General features: G+C 41.2%; 2 protein-coding genes across 2 annotated transcripts; one reads left to right on the top strand and one right to left on the bottom strand.

Annotated features, from left to right (window-relative positions):
• Positions 1 to 217: 217 nt before the first annotated feature.
• On the top strand, positions 218 to 11,460 carry tab3 (TGF-beta activated kinase 1 (MAP3K7) binding protein 3). Its single transcript, XM_042516531.2, has 7 exons — positions 218 to 424; positions 1,121 to 1,292; positions 2,680 to 3,937; positions 6,445 to 6,605; positions 7,039 to 7,132; positions 9,215 to 9,298; positions 10,581 to 11,460. The coding sequence occupies exons 2-7, from the start codon at positions 1,191 to 1,193 to the stop codon at positions 10,724 to 10,726; spliced, it is 1,845 nt and encodes a 614-aa protein (XP_042372465.1). The 5' UTR covers positions 218 to 424; positions 1,121 to 1,190; the 3' UTR covers positions 10,727 to 11,460.
• A 260-nt stretch (positions 11,461 to 11,720) lies between these two features.
• On the bottom strand, positions 11,721 to 20,256 carry tmem47 (transmembrane protein 47). The gene is made up of 3 exons (XM_088077732.1): positions 19,714 to 20,256; positions 14,131 to 14,271; positions 11,721 to 13,322 (listed from the first exon to the last, which is right to left on the bottom strand). Exons 1-3 carry the CDS (start codon positions 19,937 to 19,939, stop codon positions 13,144 to 13,146), a joined length of 546 nt encoding a protein of 181 aa, XP_087933858.1. The 5' UTR covers positions 19,940 to 20,256; the 3' UTR covers positions 11,721 to 13,143.
• Positions 20,257 to 21,053: the final 797 nt, after the last annotated feature.

Below are 21,053 nucleotides of genomic sequence, written 5' to 3'. Positions count from 1 at the left end.
GGCATAGCATTTGTATAGTCTTAATAGATGTAAAAGCTTGTTGAAACACCGTATTTATAGAGACTACGTTTCTCTGCGGATGAAGCTGTGTGTTTGAGTAGAAATCAGTAAAAAAAAAAAAATGAATGGAGTTGTGTCACTCTATCATCAGAGGGGCATGTCATTCAGACATGCGCACTACAGACAGCGTCGATGAAGCCGATTTGAAGCCGAACTTCCTGGTCCGGGAAAATCTGACATTATCGCGATAGACAGCCTGTTCGTATGCAGCTCAGCGGCAGGGGCCTGACGCTGGAATGCGAAACTACAAGTTATTTAGTCAAAACAAGACATTGACAAACCTCAGCGCACCATTTTGGAAATATTACAACTCTCTTCGGGACTCAGCGATGGTCCGAGACATGAGGGAAACTCTTAACACACGGTAAGTTTTATAAAGCCGTCAGTGGCTAACGCTCGCTGACTTTAGCATGGCTAGCCTGCTAATCCATCAACACCCAGGCTTGTGACAGCTGACCAGCCAGCAGCACCAAGCTAACGTTAGCATTAGCAAATTTAGCTGGCAGGCAATTGACGAATTGAGTTAATCTTGTTTACACGGGAGACTTGTTTAGGTGATTGTGCAACTGATTTAGTTACGGGTAACATCGGACAACCTCCCGGGAATGGTGATGTTGTTTCCAGTCGTTGCCACACAGCACACCGGTGTGTTTGAGTGATGTACGGAGGCTAACAGATGCTGATAATTAGCCTGTTAGCTAGCAGAGGTATGTCGTCGTTGCTTGGTGCAACAGTATGGCTAAACAAACAACAACAGACTGACAGGCACCTTACCAGCACTCGTGTGCTAATGTGAATGAATACCAGTAAGGCTGGGGTGTTTTCTTTCTGCTAGTGTGTTACATCCCACTAGTTTCACCCCTCTTGGTGGATAAATTATGCTCTCCTTGACAATTCAGGTTGACACACCTCTTAACGACAATTCATTGAATATGTTGCATTTAATTACTGCTGACACATTGGGTGTGTGACAAACATTTGGCAGACCAGCAGTGCTTATAGGATTATTGCGAGCACTCCCATGACATTTCAGTTTTGTCTCTCAACTCTGCATCTTCAGGGGATGAGACGAAACTGGTTATTTCAGCATTTGCAGCTTTGGGCTCGTTGACTCTCTGTGTTGGGTCAGGATGGCGCAGGGAGGCTCTCAGCTTGACTACCACATCCTGCAGGACCTCAAGCAGCGTTTCCCAGAGATCCCAGAAGGGGTAGTGTCACAGTGCCTTCTGCAGGTACACACACACACACACACACACACACACATATCTATTCCTCTATATGCGCAGAAAAGCAGTTAAGAGAATGTTGGAAATTGTGATAGTCACTTGGGACAAACGTTGTTTTGTTTAAGGATTTCTTGCTTTGTTTGCACCATCCAGTATCTAGTATTACTCTTTAAAGGAGAAATCTGCCGTGTTTTAAGTGGATATCCAATCAGCTTTGATTGTAAATGCAGTTAATTGAAGCAATATATTCCTCAGTGCGTGCTTTACTGACAGATAATCTGAGTTTTTCTTCTTGCACAGCCCTTTTTACAGTTTCTATGTGTACATAGATGCAGTGCATCTGAGCTATTAACACTCAACTCCCTAATACTCCCCAAACCTGCCCAGCACATGGAGGTGGAAGTGTCACATGTATCTTTGTTTACAAAAGTAAAGATGTCTGAAATACCACTAACAGTATAAATCTAATGATATTATACTGTAAGGCATGTTGGTTGTTCATGACACCAAAGTGCCTGGAAGCTGTTTATGACCACCGTAGCCAAAAGCTATTATTTTTTTGGCCAAAGCACAGCATCAGGTGGCAAATATGTCAGGTGGCAAATATGTTCACTCAGTTATCTTGTGCCCTCTCGGCCGGCTGGTTGCTTATTCCCCTTTTTCTTCGTGATCCTGAAGAAAGGCTCGAATGAGTTTCCAGTCAGTCACAGTCTGCTCAAAAACAGGTGAAATGTGAAACACTCCCCACTGTCTCTCAGCTGACAGCAGAGCAGCAGCTCTTGATCACATTGAAGGCGGAGGCAAAATTAAATTACAAAAAACAGCTGACCATGTACTCAACCAGTCATCAAATATTTCTCCAATAGTCCAACTGTAGTCTCCAGCACAACTCTGTCCAAGTGAGGAGCAAAAATTTTAAGCATAGTAATGCACACACACACACACACACACACACACAGGCTCTCTCTGGTGTGTAACTGCGTTGGCCAGTACACTGTAAAAGCCAGGTAACATCCTCTGTCTGCACTCATAATAAATTATGCCATTTTCACTGATAGACATGCAGCTAGTTATCCATGTCAGACAAGAAGGAATAGTTGTTTTTGGGTGCATTAGAGCAGACCCCATGGATACCCAGATGAGGAGACTAGAAGTAAAAGTCAAAATAACATAAATTTCTTCTGTGTACCACTGACATCTGTGGTTCCCATAAGCACAGCAGAATTTGAAGCTGCCCCCAGAGACACAGAGAACGTATCAAAACATTATGTTATTTTATATCACCTTATACTCCAAACTTGATAAGATGAAGTTAATTTTGAAAATGGCAATGTTCTCTTCAAAGATGTATCCTTATCTGCACAACTGACACTGCTCTCTGTTGCTGCCTCAGAACAACAATAACCTGGATCTTTGCTGCCACCTGCTGGCTCAGGAGAGTAACAGATACCTGTATGGAGAGTTCCATCACAGTCCAGAGGAGGGGCGGCTGAGTCGAAACCACATGCTGCACATTAGCCTGGGATACCCAGGCTCAGAGGCAAGCAAAGCAAATGGAGGAGCAGCAGGAGTAGGACGATCCCTTGTGCACAGCACCAGTGACAGTCACATCGAACCTCAGCGGCCCAGCTATCCTGAGCCACTGTCCGCCCCCGCCACCATGGCTCCCTCCCCAGGTTACAATCCCTTCTTCATGAACGATCAGAGCCGCTCGGCTAGCACTCCCACTCCCCCACCCACAATGCAGGGCATGTCTCCCACATACTCCCCTGTCCCACGTTACACTATGAACCCTATAACTGTCACGCTTTCACAAAGTATACCCAGTGTCCCACAAGCTCTACAGATTCCCCCTGGGCACTACGCTAACAGCTCCAATACCACACTGTATATCCGACCCTCGCCCTCCCAGAGCCCGCAGCCAGCATCCTGGTCCTCCTCAGGGGCGCCTGTTTATCAGCATCAGCAGTCCCCCTATAGTACACCCACTTACGGCTCACCTTACAGCTCCCCGCAGCATCAGGTCCAGCCCCAACCACAGCCCCAACCGCAACCCCAGCACCAGCAATATGTCTTCCTCCCTATTAGCTCGCCAACTGTTCCCAGCATGCCCTACCACCACCAGCAACAACCCCAGCAACAGCCTGCTGTTTACAGGCCCTACCACACAAAAAGCTCCCTCAAAAACCAGATAGAGATTACCCTTGAGGGTCCACGACCTCGCAGCAACTCACCTGTGCACAACCCACATCCCCAGGGATCGCTTTACATGGCTACCAGCCCCTCGCCAAGCTCCCCTTCGAGGGGTATCACTATGAGTGGACCTCCAGGCCCGGCGTCTTTCCACCCTGGGATGTACCTGCAGCATCAGGGCCCTGCAAGGCCTCGGCCTGCCTCCTCTCCTCAGCCGGGCCAGTCCGCCTACACCTTCAAAATTAAAGTGTCCCCGGGAGGTCAGGCCCAGAGGCCACTCAGCTCACCTCCTGTGGCCGAAGCGGAGTCTCTTCTCAACATAGTAGATCAAGGAGAGCACAACGCTGCCCCTGCACCCATCCTGCCCATCTCTGCTCTGCCGGGGAACATTGTCAGTCAGTTTCAGCATATGCCCCGACGTTCAAGCTCAGGCTCTGATGACTATGCCTACACACAAGGTAGGGGATTCTTCGTATTTCCTATCTATTGCTTTGCATGCTTGTGGTTTTCTTTCCTTAGTCAGGGTTCCCACGGTCATGAAATTCCTGGAAAAGTTATGAAATAAGAAAAACTTTTTCCACGCCGCCTGGAAATGCTTTGGAATTAAAAGAATGTTTTGGAAAAGTTTTGAATAAACATTGTTTTGCCCAGTGGTTAAAATATGTTTATGAAAATCCCAAAACATGTCTAATGTTACGCAAAACACATATTGTTTATTTAAAAAGTGATGCTGCGATGCTGCGATGCTGCATGTTCATCAATTGAATCTTTGGTTTTCTATCCCCAAAGAGGATACGGCCTTGACATTTTGTATATGTGCCGGTCTGGTCTATTGATGTATAAAGTTAGTAGGCATGGATATGGGGCCAAGTATTATGGAAAAGTGTTGAAAATTAATTGGTAAAAATGTGTGGGAACCCTGCTTAGTGTTTCGCAGTTGGAGTTAACATTCGATGTATGTTTGGGGCAGTGTCGTCTAAAATAAAGACTAGACTAAAGCCTTTAGCCTGAGAATAGCTGCTTCCAAGCTTCATCTTAGAAGAAGTCCTACTGGTGTTCATGAAACCACTGTTGAGCAGAGTTTATAGTTGCATATCATCTAAGAATTTGATCACTAGGCTGTTTTGTGTGTTGGTGTTTAAGACATGGACTATATAACTGTAATGTCTCTGGTTTGATTCCAGCTCGGTGTAGTTGTTTTTTTGTCGTACTCCTCTCTCTGTCTTTAAAAGGATCTACGTTGTCACTAATTAGATACCAAAAAAGGCTTAAAAAATAAAATTCACGTTCACTTTACTGATACAGATAAATTACTTACATGTCTTACTTATCTTTTTCATATTTTAACATATTTATACATATATTTGCCAGTGTTTAAGATTTCAACAGTAATACAGAATTTATTGGATACGATCTAACATGTTACTCAGCTACATATTAATTTTTTTTCGTCAGGTGTGAGAGATGCAGGCAAAATCTTCTATCACAGTATATGTTGGTTTTATTGTTTTTTTCTCCAAGTTATGTGTATTGGCTTTTTTGTTCATTTTAAATAAACAGAGCAAACATTCACAAACCCCACCCCACATAATCTTTCTCAGCAAAAGGAAAAAAACCTAGACAAACATAGTCTCAAATATAAATAAGCAAGTGGTTATGAGTAAGGATAATCATAATGATGTAATAAATACACAACAATAACAATAGTAATTTAAAAGAAAAAAAATACACATTTGTTGTGCAATGCTTACAACATACCTTAATACATTCATACCAAAAATCCAATAAACATAATTCTAATTAAAAATCATGATGGTGCAAAACAGTCATCATCCTAATCTCTCTTCATATTACTAACCATTTTACTCTAGCTGTAGTATTTCATCACAGTATATGTACTTCGATATCATATATATATATATATATATATATATATATATATATATATATATATATATATATATATATATATATATATATATATATATTTTGGTAACAGTATTTATCACCATATAGTAGTTGTTCTATGAATTCTTATAACAAATAGTCTAAAATAGCCATACTGTACTTCATCACATTTATTTTCTTTCATTATTTGGAAATTCCATACAAATAGAAAACAAACAGGCGACACTTGAGTGAAAAACAAGAGACTCACCAGAGAAGCAACAATTATTTTAAAGTAAAAGATGTGCAGTTCATGGGAACAATGATTTCAAGTGTAAGAGGTTTCTATTTTTATAACTTCACTCTTGTTCTCCATGTCTGCCCAAATCATGTTACCCAGATGGCTAGGTTTGCATGATCACGAGATCATGCAAGAATCCAGCCCTAATTTGCCACATAGCTGGCCCTGAAGAGCTCCTGTGATAGAAATGTTATTGCTACATCTGTGATGGACACATTTCTATCGTTGCATGGAACATACTGTTATATAGCCAAACGCTACACTTTACATGGATAATGTTTGCTCCTAACGTAATTAGCAGAAATCCTCACCTGCTACCTTTTGGTTTAAAATGTACACATATTTAAAAAAAACACTATGGCAAAGACATGTTGGTTAAGTCTGAAGTTACCATAATTTTTTGTTGTTTATGCACAATCTTGTTGCTTGCTATCACATTTTCCTTTTTCTCCCCAGCCATATAAGCTAGTGTAGTTTGTGTGACTGCTTTGTGTTTGTTTGGCCCCTCTGACTATGTTTGTTGTCTTGTGCAACATGCTGTTAAACTGGTGATGGTCAGACTTCTTAGAGAGCAAACATTGTGCAAGTTTGGCTTTATTTCACAAAGGCTGACTCTGTTTCTGTTTTTTAGTCTTTTCTCATGAGATATTTTGTTCTGGGCTTTTACATTGGTATGGAGAAGTAACAGAGCATGAAAGTGGGGGAATGTTTTATATGATGCTGTATTTTTTTGTCCTTGAATTTCAAGCATTTTATGTTTGGCGTGTTTCCCTCCAGCTCTCCTGCTCCACCAGCGGGCCAGGATGGAGCGTCTAATGAAGGAGCTTCTGATGGAGAAGCAGAAACTAGAGCACCTCAAGGCTGATGTCAACAACATGGAATATGATGCCCTTCAAAGACGCTTTCGACGAGTCAACTCCACCAGTCTGATACCCCGAGTGAGGACTGAATGTGCACATTGTCTCATCTATACAATTTTACTTTTTCACATGCTCACAAAAGTTGATTTACAACAGTAGGGTTAAATCACAAGTTCAAGATTCAGAATATTTTGGACTTTCTTTATCCCATAGTCGTGGAGGCTCAGTACATTATAGCAGCTACATTGCTCCTGACTGACTGGGTTTAAATAAGGCTTTGAACTTAATCATATGTGCTGTCCAAAGGCAGAAAGGACTCAGTTTATTCAAGTTAGTATTCAAGGTGCAATCAAATTGCAGCAATGATTAGAAAAAATGCTCTATACTGTCATGCAAAGTGATGTTTAAAACAATTTCTCACTCATAAGAAGTTTGGACAGAGGGATGTGGAACACTTGGGTGTTTATTTTTGTCTAATATAACTGGGTTGTGTGTTTTTTGCTGGCTGCAGCCTGAAGAGATGACCCGATTGCGGAGTCTGAACAGACAGCTTCAGATTGATATCGACTGTACCCTGAAGGAGACAGATCTACTGCAGTCGAGAGGTATACATACACACACACACACACACACACACACACACACACACACACACACACACACACACACACACACACGAATGAAATGCACATTCCTACACATAAACCTTTGAAGTGTGTCTCTGATTTATTTGAAAGCATTGATCTTAAAAGAACCAAGCCCAGAAGCAGACAGAGTTGGGTCTAAAGTGATGGATGAGGCTCCATCACACTGCATACAGATGCAGTGCTCTAAAATGACCAGCTGGTCTGTGACAGTATCCAGGCTGATCCAGTGTTGACCCTCACTGGGCCCATGACGCACAGTGTTTGGCTGGTGCGTGATCCATGTTGATTATCTAATTGATAACAGCATTGCCTTGATACGCTCCTAATTACAGTATGTGAAAATGAGTTGCAGTGCTTTATTTATTTACCAGGCGTGGTGTTTTCAAAGCAACAGTCTAGCTGGCAGCAGGCTCAACAGTGCGACCGTTTACTTGCAGTTTGCCCAGGGCCGCTGAACATTTGGGTCGTCCTGGAAAACTTAACACGGGCTTTCTCTTGGGTGAACTTCAATAAAGCTGCGAATGGTGGGGCACCCGCATAACAGTTGTTATATATACAAAGTCTCTCCTCTGAGACTTTGAACGCTGTCTTACTTTACCAGTGCCCTTCTCAGCTCTTTGTTTTCAAGGATGGCCTGCTCCGTCAATGAAGAAATACAAACTTGCAGCAAAAACAGCTGCTGCATAATAATTGTATTTTCTGGTCTAAATGTATGCATTTTTGGTGCATTGCATTTATTTCAGTGTAAAGTGTTAAGCAATGCAAGTTTATGTCTTTGTAGGCAGACAATAAATTATGTGTTCATAATTAGGGTTTTATATTGTCAGCACAGGTACCCAACAAGTTATTACTGTTTCTGTTATTTAATTTAATTTAATTTTGTCTGCTTTTTGGTTTTGGTGACCTGCAAAGTATTTCATATTTCGGGCTGTGTCCAGTTTTTTGAATCGCCAAAACTTGCAGTAGTTGTAGAGAATAGTTGAATAGATGGATGTTGTTGTTGTTGTTTGCATTTGAAATATGATGTATAGTGTTGCCTTTGTTGTGACAAACAGCCAAATATAAAGGCACAGCTTGTGTGAGTGATCTGTTCATGCCTCTCAGTGCCCAGCTTTCATACATTCTCAGAGCAGCATGTTGCAAAAATAAATCAGAAAACCAACATCAGCATCTGACTGCAAGCATGTAGTTGTTAGGCTTTCAATTCTTTTGATGCTGATAAAACAATGCATCTAAGCAGACATTGAAATCCCATGTCCATTATTGTGTCATAAATCTAATTTGGAAAGAGTATGCCATTGGCTATAAACACCCAATAAAGACAGTAAGCTTCCTCATGTCATGTTGCAGTCAATTAAAAAATATTTATCTCATATCTAAATGAAGACTTGCCAGAAAGAAACAAGGTTTTATCTCCTGGCAAAATCCTGTTAATGTGTGAAGAGTCAGTGCTTGAATTGGCTTATTTATTGTAGCATCAGTGATTGCCCTAGCGGCCATTTAAACCAACTCAATTATGCATTAACAAAACACAAGTGGCTGCGTTAGTTAGGGTATGTTGCTTTGGGTGCTAGTGAGATGATTAAATACAACCAGGGATGGTCAGAATGAGTAATGGATCCAAAAGTTTAAGGTTGTTAGGATGCCAAACATTGCACAGTGGTTTATAATACAACTCTGGAGAGTTATTCAGCAGCAGTGTCTTTTTTTTATTTAACTGTCTTGAAGTAAACTGTAGGATTGCACTGTTCATGTTACAAAGTAGTCTAAGAGAAATGTGTGTAAACATGCATGTGTCTGATTGGCCAATCTAGTGTAAAGCCAGGTGATGTTTCATTGCGTTTCTGTAAGAATGTTGCCATAATCAGTCTTTTTGCTTGTTGACCCTGCTTTCTTCTCTGTTACTGTCCATCCAAACACAACAGTCAGTCAAAAGGATTCAGTAAAATAGCCGGAAATTGATCAGACTGATTGGACCTCTGCTTGGTATGTGTCCATCTAAACAAAACTTCTGTGTCTGATTTCTGCTTTGCCCCACAGGGAAGTTTGATCCAAAAGCAATGAACAACTTTTATGACAATATTCAGCCCGGTCCGGTTGTGCCGCCCAAACCTGGGAAGAAAGGTGAGAACTTTCCAGCACAGTTTGAGTCATGAGTCATGGGCCATTTTCATAAGGATGAGTAAAGAAGAGGAGAAAGATAGATGTTTCTACGGGGTATAATCACACATTAATCCTGTTACCAGGATACAGATTTGAGTTTCAATGCAGGACCATTCAGGTCATTAATCACTTACAGTAGTTGTCTTATGCCTATTACAAACTAAATGACCTTGAAAATACTTTTACAAGACTAAAGTCTGACGGCCTCTCAGGTCTGACGACAATTTGAGTTTTTAGTCACATATTGTAAGATTATGCAAAGACTAGGGATCTTACAGGTTCAATATTTGTAAGACTACAAGTAGATTCCTTGTTAGATTAATTCCCATCCTGCTCCTGGTGGAAAATATTATGCCCATCTCCCTCTCTCCCCTGCCAATTCAAAATCAATATGACTCATAAAGATAAACTGTATTTGCATACAAGTTTGAATTTTTTCCCCTTATCTTGTCACCAGCCTCTGTTGATTAGCTGTGTTATTTTAGTGGGAGGAGACTGTGGGGATGAGGCAAACCGTTTCAAAACTGAAATTTCTAAATAAAATAAGTGCCAGTTAATGAATTAGGTACCAAATCAAAAGAATAAAAAACTTGTGAACTCTATTCCACGAGTTTCTCCTCCATTTCCACAGTACAAGAGAGCTGAGACTTGTTCATGTTCTTGCGCCTCCGTGGAGTCCTCTCCAAGTCAACCTGCTTCAGTCCTCGTGTGGTTTTGGAGAGAGTGCAGCTGGTGGTTGTTGATGAAGTTAACGTTACTGAGCTTCAGTATTTGCATTAAGTTAAGACTTAAAACTTTGGATTGTATTAAACAGGTTTGATTTTGTCAGAACGTCGAGATGAGAAACAGACTTCAGACAACTCTGAGTTTTATGATCAACTTACCATAAACAATAAAAATCACGCACGCACCATCAGAGGTAAAATCCTCATGATTATACTGTAATGTTACATTGGAAATTTGTCTGAAATAGTGAAATCGCTTGAAAACTTGTCGGGTGTAAGGTCAGCATTATCTGGCCTCCGGAACATTAAACATTTGGGACATTTTTATTTACATTTACATTTACATTTACATTACTGAATGGTTGACGCTTGAATGCATGCCTCATCTGTGTTGAGTGACAGACATTGTTAATTCCTGCGCTTAGTTGATGACACTTAAATTGTTGCATTATGCACTTTATCGCATAAATAAACAGCTTGTGTCATGTAATGCGTCTCTTTTTTTTTTTTTTTGTTAGAAGGGGAGCAAGGTCCCAAGCCAGTGCCGGGGCCCCAGAGGGACGAGGACTTTGAAGGCGCCCAGTGGAACTGTGAAAGCTGCACCTTCCTCAACCACCCTGCACTCAACCGCTGTGAACAGTGCGAGATGCCGCGCTACACCTGAGCTTGGCGCTGCGCAGCGTTGCCCCACCCCTGCCTCTTCTCCTGCCAGTCCTTGGATAGTATAAGCCCCACCCTTCCAAAATCTGCAGAATCTGACTAGAGGTCTTCCCCTGTCAATCAATATATAAGCCCCTCTTACCTGCTGAGGAAGAGCCACTATCCCTCTCTGCTCCCGTCTACTACTCCTGTGCACTTTGACCCATTTTTTTCCATTGGAGGATGATGATTCAGGACAGTTGGAGACTCTTAATCATGGCAAATGTATAAAAGACGGAGTGATACTGCGACTCTGGCAGTGGGTGGGTAGGGGCTTCAGAAAGGTCAAAGCGATCAAGGATTGAGGAGGAGCTACAGTTTACCTAGAGAACATTCCACGCAGAAAGAGAGACTGCCCTGTTTACACAACTGCGCCCATTCCTGAACTCAAAATGGAGGCACTTCCACTCTAATCTAGGACCTGTAACTCCCTCTCTGACAGTGGAGCAATGAAAGCAATGGTATATACATTCTGACTAATGCGAAATGTAGACTGTACACTGTATCTGGCTCTGTATTAGAGCTCACTTCACTGAAAGAAGAACACTAAGAGACATTTGCATATGAGTATATTCCTGGTACTTCTATGCATATTATGCCACCCTGTATTATGTGTTCAGAAGATGTTGATTTCCTGTGCAAACGCCTCAACTTGCTGTACTTAATAAAGGAGCTGATTCTATGTGACTTGACCACGCACAGCTGGCATGTCTGCATAGTTTTTAATGTCGATAGCTGTGAATGGAGGCATTTGTTTTTACGAGTTGTCTGTCCATGTGTTTTCTTTGCAGCAACATCTATATTTGAAGCATTTTCAACTGTCGTGGCCACATATGAGTCTGGACAGACATGGATGTTAACTGCAACTTGACCTGTTTGCAGAGGCATATGAACGGGAAGCTGTAATTCTAGTTTTTAATTTGCAGATTCTCTTTTATTCCCACATAAACCAAACACACTTCTTTGTGTCTTCAGTACATATTTTATTATGTAAGTAATCAAACCTGTGGGAATCAGGAGCACAGCAGCAAATGGCATTGGCATGCACACACTCACTCACTTTCACTAATGTTGCAAGAGGAAGTTAGACCACGTAGAATGAGGTTTGAGAAGACAGCGATAACCACTGCAGATCTTCTGCCGCCACAGATCTCTCTTCTGCATCACACCATCCTTCAGGTTTGAAACTTTCCATTTTCTAATTGATTCCCATAGTCTGCATAACACTATTCATGCACAGCACATTGCACTCTGGCATCTCCTGAAGTACTTTATGAAGGAGTTTCATTTAGATGCAAAACTACTGACATTTTCAATAACTACAATAATTTTCTGCAACAGCCTCTATCTAAAATGTGTCATATTCTTACTGCTGCTTACTCTACATCCCCATTTCCTACAGGGTGAGAAGACAAGGAGGCATCACATGGGACATGTGTGAGCACATGCTGGCTGGTATGATCATGCGCACACTCTCAGCAGACATGGTCATTTGCCATCTTCCTTCCCACTGGTGTTTTTATAATGAATATTACTTTATTATGCTTATTGTGCATACTTACATATAATACAACCATTTTTTATCAAAAAAGCAGGTATACTTTGTGTTATGCTGCGCGTTTACATTAGCAGCCAAAAGTTTTCATTTGACAGACTGCTATTCATTAACCAGTAAATGTTCCTCTCACCAGTATGCTGTCATTTGGAAGGTGGCTGTGGAATGTTTTTACTGTCTTAGGTAGATTCTGTTTATTATCAGTATCTCTGACGCTTTAAATAGACTCAGGACAAGCCATTCCAGCTGTAGAGTATCTCTGGGGAAAAGTAGTATTTCCTTAGGTGTGTCCTGTCTCCCTCACTCTGTCATGTTACTTCAATAGGGCATTTTGCTCCCTGTATCCGTGACTTCCCTGATTGGCCCTAGTTTACAGCATTCTCTGCTTCGATTGGTTAATTATTCCAGCAATTCGTCCTGGTATGAGGTCAGTGAATCCATCTGTTTCCTCCAGATTTTCTGCCCAAATTTAATGACCTACTGGAATTCCACTTAAAGGGGACGCAGAGTTATCTGAGCTGACATTCTCTCCCAAATTAAACCGGCTGATTTCCTTTTCACAGCCGTGTTTGCTGCCAAACCTTCTGAGAGAGCACGGGGCTCTGGTCCAGTGCGTGAGGATCGTCTTTGAGACAACAAGTTCACAGTATCAAATGGAAGAGCCCGTTTCCAGTCCTGAAACTAACAATAAGTCAATTTATAAGCGTTTGTATTTCCTGTTTTTTCTAGTCTGTGGTTGTGTAATGTGTAACAGACAGAGAGTTCCTATTACTGAGAGGACACCGGTGAAACTGAGAGTCTCAATTTCTCCTTTTGTCTCACACATTTTAGTAGTAGTCTTCATAGTTCTTGGGGTTCAGGCAGTAGAGGATGGCTCCTCCAAAAGAGAAGATGGTGGATCCCCAGGCCAGGCCATAGCCCCAGTTGAACTCATGGTACACCCTCAGACTGACCGTCTCGATGAACTTGATGGGGAACAGGACCAAGCTGCACACCTGGAGCACCACTGCAGAGGAAAACGGGAAGAGGAGAAGGTACTGTTGTCACAATGAGTGTGCTAAATACTATCAAACATCTGGTTTAGTTTCAGCTGTTTAACTTGTTCTTCAACAGCTAATATTCCAATGTGCTTCGATTCTACAGGTCCTACATGTATCTGATGACATTTTTCTGTTACCTGCAATTTCTTTTTAAGCTTTTGGATAAGCCCACTATAACATGCATCACAAGCATAGCCAAAATGGCACTGGTTTTAAGAGGCAATTATTTTTTTTCACTCTATTATTAAAAAGCTTGTATAACAATAGAAAAACTTTTTTGCAATTTTTGATAACATTGCTGCTGTCATTTCCTCTCCAGAGACCGATTGGTCAAGAAAGATGAAAAAAAAAAGGTACTTGACACTGGTGTTTACATTCAATAATATTTCTTTCACATTGTACTTTAATTGTATTGCTTTTCTTAAGCTTGTGCTTCAGTCTGTTAGCGGAGACAGCTCTCTACTCAGTTTCCTGTAATATTCTGGTGTTTTTACTGGATATTTGTAAGGAATCATCTGCGTAAAGCATGATTTTAGATGTCACAGCTGCTGGCATATTGCTATTATATAAATTAAAAACAATAGTGGTCCCAAATTGGAACCCAGTGGAACCCCATGTTACATTTCTATAACTGTGGACAGGGCGTTACCTCTTTTCCTGACACCTTTCCTGGATGTAGATTATTTTGGAAGCAGGACAGTCATTGCTTTGTATTTTGGACTGTCCTTAAACTCTTTCTTCTTGTATGTTTTGCTACAGACTTTCTTCACCTACCTGCAGAGAACAGCATGACAGCCACAGGCTTGTAGCAGCGACTCCTGGAGCCGAAGCACAGGGAGATCAGTGCCACGAGAAAGGAGAGCAGGGTGAGGGCCGCTCCCCCCAACAGCAAGGCCAGTGTGGCAATCTGCCAGTCTGAGACACACACACACACACACACACACACACACAGGGACAGAGAGGAGGGAGGAAAGGCATGAAATCACACTGAGATAGAGAATGACATAGGTAGCTAAAACGAGGTTACTCTGCAGAGACGTGTCTGCGCTGTTGACAGGAGGGAGGAAAGTGTTTAGATAAATGAAAAGGGATAAAAGGACAGAGTAGGTCACAGCCCATATTGGTGAGCCACAATAACACTGCCATGCTCAATCTTATACAAAAGAAAAATGCTTCCACCCACTAACGTTTGTAGTGAATTGCCACAGTGTGAACACAAACTATCTGTGGCTTTGGAGGCTCAGACAACTCCTCGTGCATATTCTGAGAAGCTGGCGATGGCTCATCATGTTTTGATGTGAGCCCCAGGGGATCCGTGGCCAGTGGCAGAAGAAGAAGAATGTGAACCATGCGGTGAATAACCCCTTGAACCAAGCGCAGCAGTTTCTGGCTGACAAGAAACAAACAGACACACACACGCCTGACTACGCACGGATATCAGCGGGTTCAGTAATGGATCCTCGATGCAGCAGAAAGGCTTCTGTGAGAGGTGACTCAGATAATGAGTATCCCTCCCTCTTGGCTGATGCCAGCTCAGCAGCTTTCTCAGCATTTCATTCAGATTTACTCCAAAAACAGTCAACTGGAAATAACTACAGGCCCAATCTCGCTTTTTCGATGCTTGCTGAAATACCGAAGCCGAACAAAAAAAAGGACAAAATCGGAATATGTTTATCAAAAATAGAAAAAAACATTATATTTATTTACTTTTTGCACAAAAAACTAAATTCAGCAGAAGACTTTGTTTGATGAAAAAATGTTTTTTAGAAGCTTAATTAGCCATGGGAAGTTAACTGATGGCTGTTGAGAGACACACTATATGTTACTGTTTAGAGATTAAGGGTCCCTTTCGTAGTTTTTCTATGTACTTGCGGAAACAGGAGGTCTATATGTAAACAGGGAGAGGATATTATGAGGAAGAATTTGATTACACAAGAGGAAATAATTTAAAGTACAGTGGGTGGGAAAAATAACATCAAAGCATAAAGGAGATTGGTCTCGGCATAAGTGAGTCAATATTACAGTGTGTGGAAAAAAATCACATTAAAATACTTTAATTTAGAGTATATTTTGTCTCTTTTTAGTAAGAACACATGGTATTGTCTTATATGGAGCCCAGGAAATAAAAATGATGAAGCGTTGCCAAGAATATTTCCTCTCTATTGAGGCAGAAAATCATTAAAACATCCACCAGTGGAGAGAAAGTGACGGAACATAAGCGGCTTAAAACACAGTTCCCACTCTTGTTGGAGGGAAACTTTATTCCAGGGGCCAAGCAGCTCAAATATAAACAAACATCAACTACTTCTGACCAAATATGGCTCAGGATTTAGAGTTTAAAAATGGGCCCTGTCACCACAGGATGTTGGAAAGAGCCCACAAAAAGCAGAGCACCCGCTCCCTCCAGCCCTCCAGCTTGCACAACACGAGGCCCCCTTGAAGACTGACCCCCTCTGCCACAGCCTCACTGGTTTCCTCCCAGAAAAGGACCACAGTGACTTGACCTGCAGTTGTCAAAGCCTATCTTCTCTCGGTCAGTTTGGTGCCTTCAGCTCAGCCAGCCTGCAACCAAAAGCCTTATCAGCGCGCTCACGAAAAACAGGAGGATGCAGAAAGTCATCTCATCTCTGATTTTGGAACAGGCCCTGTTCGCTGTGCAAGAAACACAGCCAGAGTCGGAGTGCTTAAAGGCTTTGACGAGCAGGAAGCGCCAAAGTATTAATCTGAGCCCCACATGATGACAGATGGAAAGGGAGATACAGTACACAAGATCCAATCTGAGCATTAATTATGGTCCAATGTGTGCATGTCAGGCACTGCTCAAGTGTTAATCGAAAAAATCCCGCAGGGCCCCATTTCTGTTTCTTTGTCTGAGACAATGGTGGAAGATCTGTGTCACAGAGGAGCCTCGAGTGTCTCTGCTGGTGTCACACGCACTCAGTCTCACTCTCAGGGCAGCAGGATGGAGAAGTTTAGGAAACAGGAGGATCAACCACAGATTCCTGGTTCAAGACCTGAGCGTCTGTGAGAAAGAACCTTTACAAGCTCTTTGTATCCAACATTGTGCAGTGACCTCCCTCAAAGAAAAGACACCCAAATACAGGATCAATAACGTATTACATTATTAATATGCTTTGGCATCACTGCGTCTGACTGAGTTGGGCTCGCTCACACTCTGGCTCCACATTCGCTCCGTCATCTCACACCAACCTGGCATCCACACACACACTGCTCTTGCATGACCGTTCCACATTCCTAGCCCTGTAAACTCTGTGTCTTTCATACTTCAACTCCGACCTTCGGCCCAAGTGTGTTTGTGAGTGTGAGAGAGAAACTGACAGAGACAAGGAGTCAGTATTTGAGTGTATATTTTAAACACTTCAGGATCTTATCACAAGGCCATATCTCATGTCTGCTTTCCAGTGTTGGGATGTAACAAAGTACATTGACTCAAGAAGTGTGTTTAAGTACAAATTAAAGGAAATATTGTGCTTTTTACACATTTATCTGAGCACTTTAGTTACTTAATTAAAAAATTAAGATTTCTGAACTAGATCAAAACTGGAGTTTAAAATATATGATGTTTTGAAATAAATTAAATTACCAAACAGTTTATACAAGTACAGCTTCAACAATTAGTTGAAAATTTAGGGTTTGTTTTTTTTCCTTTTTAAATGTAAGGTTTGGGGATGTTTGTTAGTTTATTTTTAATATATTTTTACAATATTTATATATTATTATATTTATATATTTATATAATATATTTATTTTTGTTATCTTTTGTGATTACTTTAAGTTTTGTGTTGTTTTTTCTATTTTCTTCTAATAATTTTTTGGGGGTATTTTTTTTTTCTTTTTTTGATGATATAGAGTTTTGGGGTGCTATATTTTGTTAAATTATTCTGATCTTTTTATTTAATTTTTTTTTCCCTAATAATTTTAAGGTTTTAGTTTTTTTTTTTTCATCTTTCCTGCATTGGGTACCTTTACATGTAATACTTTAAATACATTTCCCTGATAATACTTACTTAATTTTACTTAAGTAATAATTTCAATGGAGGGGTTTCACTTGTAAAAGAGTATATTCATAGAGTGGTATAAGTGCTTTTACTTAAGAAAAAATCTTAATACTTCATCTACCACGACTGCTTTCTAATTCAAATTGCATATCATTTTCGGGACACACACACATGCAGGTCTTGCAGAGAAAGCTCAAAACATCTGAGCAGCCAGCTGGTGTTTCACAACTAACAGGATTTGTTTAATGCCCAGAGCATGACACTGAGGAAATATTGGGGGACTGACAAAGGAGGGGAGGGGGGCCAGTAGAAACTGATTACTGGGATTCAAATCAATAAGCCTAGCCAAGCACACGCCTGAGGAAATGGGCAGTTTGCTGTGTGCATTTACGGTGGTATGCTGCTGAGAGCTGAGAGCTGACACAGAGACTGCATGTCTTTATATGGCACCAAAGTGCACTTTGTCTGCGCTGACAGAGGAGGATCGGGGCCAGCGTGACCCACAGTTACTCATCTCTCAGACAGAAAGAAAACATTTTGTCAGACTAACAAAAACACAATTCACCACTCAGCACACAGGAGGAGGTCAGACGCAGCAAAAAAATAAAATATATATTTATATATCAGAGCGCACAAAGACATACACAGAAAAATGAAAGACGCTGGAGTCAGGAGTGTAGCATGAAATACACCTATTTGACATTTGCAGAATAGTTTAGACAAAATTTATGCTGATAAATAAGACAATATTAAATGCTATGAAGCTGCAGAGCGGACACAAGAAAACACCTAGTGACTGTTAGTTATTTATGAGAGGAGAGAAGATGATGTAAAACTGAGGGGGCACTTCAAATCATTTTTTTTTAAGCGCTGGGATGGGATTCATGTTTTTTAATTTTGCTTAGAGGATGGTGTTCATATTTTGTTTTTATTTTGAATAACCTCAATATTATTTATTTATATATCTCCAAAATCCCAACATTTATCATAGCCAGAAACTGTGGAATATGATTTTTTATGGTGGATGAAGGGCCATGCATTTTCCCTCAGTCACTCAGTGATGCTTACGTAAACATATTTGTAGCTCTAAGGAGGGTCATGATATTAAAAATGGAAGAAAAAAAAAACAAAGTCACACCCTAGCCACTCCCCTATTTTGATTAAAAAAAAAAGTACAGTCCTCTTCAAAAAACTTGCAGTTAATACTTTAGGAAGCTTTTAAATTCTATTTTTTCTCATAATTTTTTAGGCTAGTCTGTGGTGTTTTATTGGACTGGATTAAATTTGTGTTCATCTTATTTTGTCGACTTTACAATCTAGTGAAATCTACTACAGCAATACCACAAATTGTGCCCAAAAAAAGTTGAATATGTCTAAATGAAAATGATTATTACAAATTGCCATGCTGTTGTATTAGATTACATGGCATTTTATATTGTACAATGGAGCATAAATAGATGTTTTCCTGAGACAGGAATGATTTTGTTGATGCCGTTTACATGGTGACCTTCTCTCAACCAACTTTCTACCCCTGAATATCTGGCTGTGATGGAAATATGAAATGCATCCAGAAAAAAAAAAAAACACCTTCATGGGGACTCCACAAAGAAGTTTCCTTAAAAGAGGAAAATCAGCATTTCTGGAGTGCTTCACTTGTTCCCCTGGTAACTAATCTCCAGGCATCTGGATCTCTGGGGAGCTCTCTGCTCTGAGTTGCCCTCGCTCCTTGGCCGGTGAAGAAACCCACACAAAGGCTCATTTTGTGCGCAACAAAAGGCCAAATGAAACCCCAGCTGGACCGCTCCTGGCGAGGCAACATTCCCACATCATTCAGTGGCGCACTGGGCAAGTGTTACAGCAGAAAAGTTAACTATTCTAGACAGAAAAAACAAACATGTCTTATTCATCAAACTTAGCAGATGAACTTTTTTTTTTATTTCCCACGTGGAAAGCAGCAATATGCAGCCCATCGTTCAATATCTTATTTCATGTAGAAAAGTTCTCCAGTTTAAATTAACCAGGCAATAGCTAATTATAAAGTAATTAACATTTAGCTCTCTCTTGGGTGATGTTTTATAATTCTCACTCACAGAACAGATTGGTTCGGCAGTGCGCTGTCTGCAGGGACCCTTTGTTATCCCTGAGCTGTGCATCTGACTTTCATTTGAATATGAATGTGGGTGTCTGTCTGCACCCCGAAATCTGCCATTTTAAGGGTGAAACATCCCAAAAACTACAACAGCCCCTCTGGTTTAAAACATCCAAAACAACATGGTGGCGCATCACCCCATCAGCTACAATAAGTCAGAGTGTTTGAGCACATGAGCGTGCGTCTCACCGGTGCCCAGCGTGCTGTTGCAGGACCACTCCGCGGAGCTGACGGGCTTCCAGCAGGACACCCACATGGACAGGTAGTACTGATCATCCGCCGTGACCCACGCCGGGCTCAAGACGGCCCCGACATCCAGGCACAGGGCGAGAAACACGCACACCAGTCCCACCAACTTCAGGGGCGTCAACGCCGACACCCGGACCTCCTCTGTGCCGCTCACGGATGAAGCCATCTCTAAAGTATCTTACTCATTTAAAAAACAAGAAAAAGAAGAAGAACGTGTGTTTGGGGATTCTTTGCTGTTCCTCAAGTCCACAAAAAGAGTTGGGTTAAAGTTGTCCCCCCTGCCCGTGGTGTGGGTAGCAGGATGGGGAGCCGCCGCTCACTCCGCGTCCCGAGTCCAGAGGACGCTGCTGCCGCTCTGCTGACGGGACCGAGCTGCAGCCCGCTGAAATAACACCGAGCTGCACCTGCTGGGTCCTAGTGCCTAAAACTGCTCCCACACTTTACACTGCGTCTCCCCCTCTCTGTCTGCTTGTCCTCAGATGCACTGATGCAAGGCAGTGGTTATACTGGGGGTGGACACATCCCGCCCAATATTCAAATATGCTTATAATGCCCACCTTCCCCCAATAAAGGCTACTTATTATTAAAATATGACCTCAACAAACAAAAAAGACAATTCTGTGAAAGGCAACCATGCACCCCCTGTACGAAATAATAATTCAATCGTGTAGCCTAATCATTCATAATCTTAAAAAAACGTATACTTTTATTTAGTTATTGAAAAAATGTTGGTTACATGGCGAGGGTCTTGCACTGAACTTGTGTAGGCTTTGGTTGTATATGTTGCCTTAATTATCTTTTTTTCCAGAGGTGAGGGACTGGGGTGGGTTTACTTTAGTATTATTCTGATGGTTGTTATTTATTGGTTGATTGATTGATTTATTTACTGTCTTTTCTTTTTGTGCTGCCCTTTTCCACTTGATTGAAATGTGATTTGTCCTGTTTGTTTTGTTTTGTTTTGTTTTTTGGGTGTATGTAATAGGCCTACTTCTATAAACTACATGTTAAAAAAAGAAAAAAGAAAAGAGCTTGAATAGACTTTTAAAATGATGAGGTGCTCACCTTTTTTTCACCAATTTTATTCCTGTGAAGCACTATGTGACCTTGCTCTGTGAAAGGTGCTAAAATTAGCTTGCTTTACTTTTCATTGATGGTTTGTTTTGTATTTGAGCTATGCATCTCGACAATCAATCAGGTTTGCGATTTACGAATGAGGTGCTACGGAAGTGAGATGCAGGAATGTTTTATGTTCTTAACTTACGTTTTCTAAGTGCTTATTC

Source organism: Plectropomus leopardus, chromosome 5, assembly GCF_026936395.1.
Source record: "Plectropomus leopardus strain MGB_pleo_1.0 chromosome 5, ASM2693639v1, whole genome shotgun sequence".
In the NCBI taxonomy this organism is placed as follows: Eukaryota; Metazoa; Chordata; class Actinopteri; order Perciformes; family Serranidae; genus Plectropomus; species Plectropomus leopardus.
This window is presented reverse-complemented; position numbering and strand designations above follow the sequence as displayed.